Genomic DNA, 7257 nt, shown 5'->3' on the forward strand with positions numbered 1-7257 from the left:
GTAAAAAAATTGCATTTAAATATATTAACTTTCCATGGAGATACTGAAGGTGATACGGGACTTCTGGGACACACTGTATAAATAATTAATTGTATCGATAAACTTACAGACCAAATGTTTGTAAAATGTATTTAACTTAAATTTTGATTTTTTTAATAAGAGGTATAAAACTTATTGGGTATTAAAGTAAAAAATATTATATTTTGAGTCTTACAATAAACAAAAGTACAAAATGTAGGAATTAAAAAAATTGTTTTAGTCAAATACAAATAAATTAATGTTGCGTTGTATATATAACTAAATTGACTAGACATCTATTTGGAATGAAGTCTCTTGTGTAAGTCTTCTAGGTGATCTTCGTTGATGAGATGATATTTTTGGGCGGCGTTCATATTCATTTCCCTCGTTTTGTCGCATTGGTCTAGAGTCTGAAAACCTAGCCGGAGGATTTAAACGCTCACTAAAACCCAAAACGTGTATTATATTCCATTTAAAATTGATGAAAAACTATTAAAACCTGTACCTAAAGTTAATTTCATCATTATGACTTGAAAACCCATTGTTATTCTTCAGTGACCTTTTTGTAAATATTTGGCTTTTTGATTTAGGCTTCCGCAGAGAAGGAATTACAGAGGGTTTTCTAACTTCGGCTATCGAGGTCTCTGACGAAGAGCTGGTACCTTCATTGCTCACTTCTATAAAATAAACTTATTATAACTGTGTAGTATTTTTTGTACAATATTTAACTTCTATTTAAATAATATACCTCTACTCATTCGGTGTCTAAAGGAAACAAGTTCTTGGCTTGCTGATTGATTTCGTCTTGCTTCACCATTGTCAGAGTCACTACCATGAGTGTCATACTCTGAAATAGGTAGGTGAAGAGTTAGAATCCGCTTTACCTCAGAATCTGTACTACCTAAATTGTCTGATTCTGAAACAGACCAGTTCTTAATGTTTATTTTTTAATCCTTATTAAACTAGTATAGTAATTTTGTTTAAATTTCATCTTAAATAGTACCTAATTAATATAAATTGCTCAAATAGTGTATAACACACACTTACACACATCAAATATGTACAAAGAACTAAAAATCTTATCTAGGTACATTATATTTTTAAATATTTATCACCTTGACTTTCCGAATGAGGATCTCTAAGTTTTCTTCCTTTTTGACGGACTTTTGTATACTCTGGCTCTTTTCTCTAAAACAATATTTAAATATTTTATAAAAATCAGCAGACAAAAATTCGGACTCAATACATATATCGTATAATACATTATAATATATTATAATATATATATTATATATTATAATACATATAAAAAAAATATTTACATCATTTTTTTTAAAAGTTTTTAAATTTTTACTTATATGTTTGGGTCCGAATTTTTGTCTGCTGATTTTTCACAACACCTTCAAATAATCTAGAATCATTTGGCGTTGGTGGCAGATGCGCTAAATCAGTTGATTTTTTTAATCAATAATAAATTATAAAAAAAAACAAGTGAGCTAAAATTGGTAAGGGCAACCAGTGGCGTACTTAGACTTGATTTTTTTTTTTTTTTGGGGGGGGGGGTTAATTTTCAAATTAACAAATTGGATGACTTGAACATAACACAACACATTATGGTAAACTTTAAAAGATTATTAATTTTTATTCATGTTATTATTTTTGATTAACATGCCATAACATAATGTGTATTGAAGTCTGAAATTAACCCAACTTACTACCATAAATAAAAAAAAAAAAAATGTTAAAATATAATTTAGATATTTTTTTAAAACATGAACTTTCAATTTTTTTCAGAAAAAATACCGATCACCTCACTACTTTGGATTGGTGTTTCTCTATGGATACTTAGATGAGCCAATATATTTAGTCGATTTTCCCCTATACAATTCCTTAAATATGACTTCAAACGTTTTAATGTTGAAAAGCTCCGTTCTACACTGGCAACTGTAACGGGAAACGTAGCGCCTATTTTCAAATATTAGTATACTTTATGTAACAGTAACATCACAATAATTTATTCCATCGATAAAAGTACAAGGAAGTTTATCTGCGGCTACCCATCTTTGTTTTACGGTAGAAAATCTTTATTTAAAATATTGCCACATGAGCTTACAACGATTGACCACTGTTTTGACATCACTTCAGTACTCGTCTCGATTTTACTTTCGGAAAATTGTAGGTATTAGTTTGTTTGGTATAAAGTTCTGAATAATCGAGAGTATATTTTTGTGTTTAGTAAAACTAAGTTCTAATTGGGAGATGAAATGGTCAATAGACGCTATGAATACCCGATAGTAATTTTCTGCTGAAGTCGGTTCGTAATTTTCTCTCTGTTGTTGAAATTGTGTTACCCTTGGAATTTTGATTTTCTCTTCGATTTTTTTAGCAAGTTGTTCAGCTGTGCTAATTAAATCATAACATTTTGACTGTATATTGCTACACACTTCCTTTATCAGAACACTTAAGTTCTTAGCAGTCTGCATTCACTTTTTGTAGATAGATTGATAGTAGATGAGCCATAGAAAAAAAATACTTGAATCACGACCATTACAAGAATACAACTTCCATTTTTAAGAATTTGTTGCTATGTGAATGCTTTTTTTAAGGCGGGGGGGAGGGCTTGTCCATCTCGTTAAAACGGAACTGGGTCAAACCACTAGTACAGCGATAACACAAGGAAAAAAAATCATTAGTAGCACCTGGGCTATAAGATAAACTAAAGCAACCTACATGATTGATTTATATAGTTATAATATAGTTGATAAAATATAATATTTTATTTACCTGAACAAAATTATAGGGTTCGGAAGTTGATGCTTTTGGTTGATGATATACAAATGAACCTCTTACTGAATGGTATGGGCCACTGTAAATATTACCACTAAACGTACTTTCACCTTGTGGTTGTTTGGCAAGTTCAAACGTTGCATACGGACAAATTTCATCCATATATTCTTTAAAATAAATAAATAAAATGTTGTATATATATTAATGGCCCTGTAATGTTATATGATGATAAAAAATACCAGTTGAATCGGTTTTAAATGTTACAGAATCGCAACTTAAGGTTTGTTGTGATTGCCCCCTGACTGAATATCGTTGATCACGGCTCCGTTGGCTTTGATCTCTAACCGATTCTTCATCTGAGCGTTCTGGTATAAAATTAGATTTCAACAATTTTGATCATGTAATACTAAGTCTCACAAATACTTACTCATTACTTTATAATAGTATGTAAATGCTGCAATTGATGATACAACAACTAAAGCTATTATCAAGGAAATGGCAGTTGTGATTGATGTAAATACTGAAGCTTCTTCGGTTGCTATTTCAGTATATAAATCAAACGGTATAACAGTTGCTGTGTAAAAATACATAAAAAAAATTAATTTATATTTATTTATCCTTTTTAGTTAGTTAATAAAATATTCAGAAATACCTCCATCAATAGTGAGCGTGGTGAAATTATACAATGCATACGATGACCCAATATTATTGTGTGCAATAACTTTCAATTGATATTTAGTTGCCGGCTCAAGACCTTCAACAGTATACATACGCTCTGTTGGAGCTACAGGTTTACTGCCATCACTTAAAATCCACTCATCAGATTTTGGTTGTTTCCATTCAATTGTATAATATAATATATCACATCCTCCACTTCCCCACAGATCAAACCAGGCACTCACTGTTGAGCTATTATATGTTATTGCTTCAGTTGGTGATTCAGGTGGAATGGGCACTGTGGAATTATAAATGTATGTACATATTGTTATTGCATATTTGCATTTGTTATTTGTTAATATTTGTTATAATTGTTTACATGCAAAAAAAGTTGTCTAGTTATTAGTATTCTAAATACTTTTCTTTATATTTATTGTTTTTTTCTTTTCATATTGAATTGGACATGCCACATGCGTAACTAAAGTATTGGTGAACAGTTGAAGATTTATATTTTATTTTATAAAATTAATATGAGTGTTACTGCTGGGTGACTTCTCTCTTCCCGTCTCCACATCATGTATATTGTACATATATATATTTTCGTACATATGCTTATTGTAAATACAATTTCAGATTGTATATAATTTAATAAATGTTTAAAACAAAATGCATAAAAATATCATTAGATTTAGTAAAAAAACGTTTATTTGGAAAGTAATTTAAAAATATTTCAATGATATAATTGTCAAAATACCTAATTTTAAATTTGGTCAGTTGACAGTAATAACTTATTACCTATCTTATGTCATTTTTTTTACTAGCTGTTTTGCGTAAAATATATAAATAAATAAATACCCGAGCCTTTAGTATATGATGTTAAAATGTCACATGGTAGACCCGTTCCAATTTTGTTGTAAGCAGTAATATACAATTGATACCTTGTGCCACAAAGTAATTTTTCTAATATATGAAAATGTGTCTTTGCATCAATATGGATTTCTTCCCAATCACCATGTTCACGTTTAAAATTGATTATGTAACCTAAAATTTCATTAATTAATAAAAATTTCAAAAAAATGTATTTAGCAATAAGACCAGTGTTAAGCTCAGATAACAAAAAAAATATCTAGATAAGATAAGATGATTTCATAAGAATGTATCTAGATACAGAAAATATAAATATGAAACGTTATTATCTAGATAATAAAATAGTCAATAGATAAATTCAAATTTTTTTATATTAATAACAAAAAAAGGTGGGCAAGTGGATGTTGCTCTGCTGTATATTATGTAACAAGTGGGTAACTGTAATGAATGGTTTTCAATTTAAATTCAATGATATAAAAAAATCGTATAAGAAAAACGATTCTGAGTGAAGACGGTTCAATCTTGTATAAATATGAAGTTCAAACGCTCATAAAAATTAAATTTGATATGCTGGTAGACATTTTTTTTTCGATAAAGGTACACAATCCTATGAGGAATCTTATATAACATTTTCAAATCTTAGATTTGAAAAGAAAAATTTTTATGAATTTCTAACTCAAAATAATTTGTACATTTTCGTGAATTTTACGTATTTTGTCAATATTTGAACAATTAGTTCAAACAATTAGTTAAGCCTATTTAAGCGAAACTCAAGGGCAATGCCACGCGGGATGGCTATAAAAATTAAAATATAATATGATTTTGCTTCCATACCTATGCAGACCGAATTGTACTCAAAAGGAGTTAATTAACCACATTTTTTTTCCCGGGCAACGCCGGGTTATTCAGCTACCTAGTAACTAATATATTAACTTACCTAATATTGGTATGTCTGGTTCAGCTGTATCCGTCCACTTCAGTTGTAAGCTATCGGTTTCTTCTAAATAGACAGTTAACTTTGGAGGTGATGGTGGTACTATAGTTTATATATAAATGATTATATTTTCCGCCAATAAATATTTAATTACCTTTAATTATTTATTACCTCTAACGTTAACTGCGTATGAAATTTCATCTTTCCCGTGTGTATTCTCCACGGCACACGTATAATTTCCTCTGTCTGAGTGTTGTATGTCGTGTATAATCAACGACCCATCTTTGTTTATCTGAGGGGAAGGGGGTAATTGTAAAATCAGAACAATTATAAAAATATGCATACACATTACTATATTAAATGTACAGGGGCGTATTTACATGTTTCCCACTTGAAGGTCTGTAGAAAATTGTCGCCCTAAGTATCTAAAAACCCGATTTTTGAGACATAGTCACGAAATTCGTCGTTAAAATGGTGCTTCACCTGTATTCGTGCTCTCTGTCTTACAAACGCATAACATAGCATATATTGTACGCTCAGCAGATCACTCTTAGCTCTGATAATTTAAAAATCGAGTGAATTTACCTCTTATAAAATTGAAAGGTAAGATTATTATCTAGAGAACCTTATAGGTTTTTTCGGATTTTAATTGTAAAGCAAGTTACGAGTATTTATAATATAACTTAATAAAAAAAATAGTCCACGATTATCGCCTATTGGCTATTAGAGTACCTATACATAGCATAATATTTTACAATAACAAAAAACCTAAAAACGTAAAACGTATAACTTTCAACAATTCACCGCTGTAAATACGCCACTGTATATGTATAGATACTATCTATATTACATATTATTATGATGTAATATAGTTATTACATATATATACTTCACTACATCTCAATCATATAAAAGTATAAATACATTTTGTAATTGCACACTAGTGAATAATAAGCAATAATCATATCAATTAAGATATCCTAATTCATTACAATAAAAAAAAAAAAAAAACATTAATGAACATTTGATATTATCGTCTATTTTTCTTCAATCTCACATTTTTTACCATCAAAACTATTGTTATATTTCCCAAAATAATATAAGTACCAACAATATTCAAATTTGACTTTATGACTGAAAATTGATATTTTAAATAGATTAAATGCTTTCCTGAGGAGATTTATGTTATTTGTTCCATCGAATAATATAAGAATATTTTCATTTGTCCCTTAAAAATGTATTGAGGCAGGGACAGATTGCGCCATAGGGAAATCTGGAAATTCCCGATGGGCCGCGTACTAAATAGTAAATAGTAGGTAGACGTAAATATAATCTATTAATTAATAAATATTACCATTGATTATAGATTATTCATTCAATGATATTACGTACCTAATAACAGTCTATAATATTATAACGTAGAACGTTGTAAATTGTAATAATACAAGTATACAACGTCTACAACAGAAACTGAATAATAATATTAATTATCAATACCTAAGTAATAACAATAACTGTAATCAAAAAATCAACTTCCGTGGACAGTAAAATCTATAAATAATTGGTTATTCGGGTTGTTGTCGATCAGATGGGCCGACGGGTTGCGGTTAATGACGTCGAATTTTGATGATACAAGTCGGATGCGGCCGATGCGGGTCCTTAATAAGAATACCTAATAAGAATATTTTTATTTGAAATTTATATTATTTATATTTAAATATCAATCGTCATTCAAAACCTCGATATTAGCACTCAGCAGTTCAGCACAATTTGGTTAATTTTACAATTAAATCACTAAGTACTTAAGAGGACGTGATACCCGCATGTGTTGTCTCCGTCTTACAAGTGCGTAACATAGCAAATTTTACGCTCAGCAGAACACGTGTAGCTCAGTTAATTTAAAAATTAGAATGAATTGACCTCTTATAAAATCTAAAGATAAGATTATTATCTAGGTAACCTCATATGCTTCTTAGTATATTTTTAATTTTAAC

At 29.4% G+C, this 7257-nt stretch overlaps 1 protein-coding gene across 3 annotated transcripts in view; it reads right to left on the bottom strand.

Annotated features, from left to right (window-relative positions):
• Positions 1–172: 172 nt before the first annotated feature.
• Positions 173–7257, bottom strand: part of LOC100163727 (Down syndrome cell adhesion molecule-like protein Dscam2) — a 19285-nt gene continuing 12200 nt past the window's right edge. The window contains exons 21-31 of one of the 3 annotated variants that reach the window (XM_016804517.2): positions 5435–5555; positions 5267–5365; positions 4318–4503; positions 3458–3760; positions 3233–3379; positions 3045–3170; positions 2803–2972; positions 1134–1206; positions 767–934; positions 524–695; positions 173–436 (exon numbers count right to left, since the gene is read on the bottom strand). In XM_016804517.2, coding sequence (XP_016660006.2) covers positions 307–436; positions 524–695; positions 767–934; positions 1134–1206; positions 2803–2972; positions 3045–3170; positions 3233–3379; positions 3458–3760; positions 4318–4503; positions 5267–5365; positions 5435–5555 — 1695 coding nt within the window. In that variant the 3' untranslated portion in view covers positions 173–306. Of the gene's footprint in view, positions 461–523; positions 696–766; positions 935–1133; positions 1207–2802; positions 2973–3044; positions 3171–3232; positions 3380–3457; positions 3761–4317; positions 4504–5266; positions 5366–5434; positions 5556–7257 lie in introns of all 3 variants that reach the window. The other 2 variants (XM_003244617.4, XM_001950975.5) reach the window with 2 other exon arrangements.

The sequence above is a fragment of the Acyrthosiphon pisum genome, chromosome A2 (assembly GCF_005508785.2).
Source record: "Acyrthosiphon pisum isolate AL4f chromosome A2, pea_aphid_22Mar2018_4r6ur, whole genome shotgun sequence".
Lineage (NCBI taxonomy): Eukaryota > Metazoa > Arthropoda > Insecta > Hemiptera > Aphididae > Acyrthosiphon > Acyrthosiphon pisum.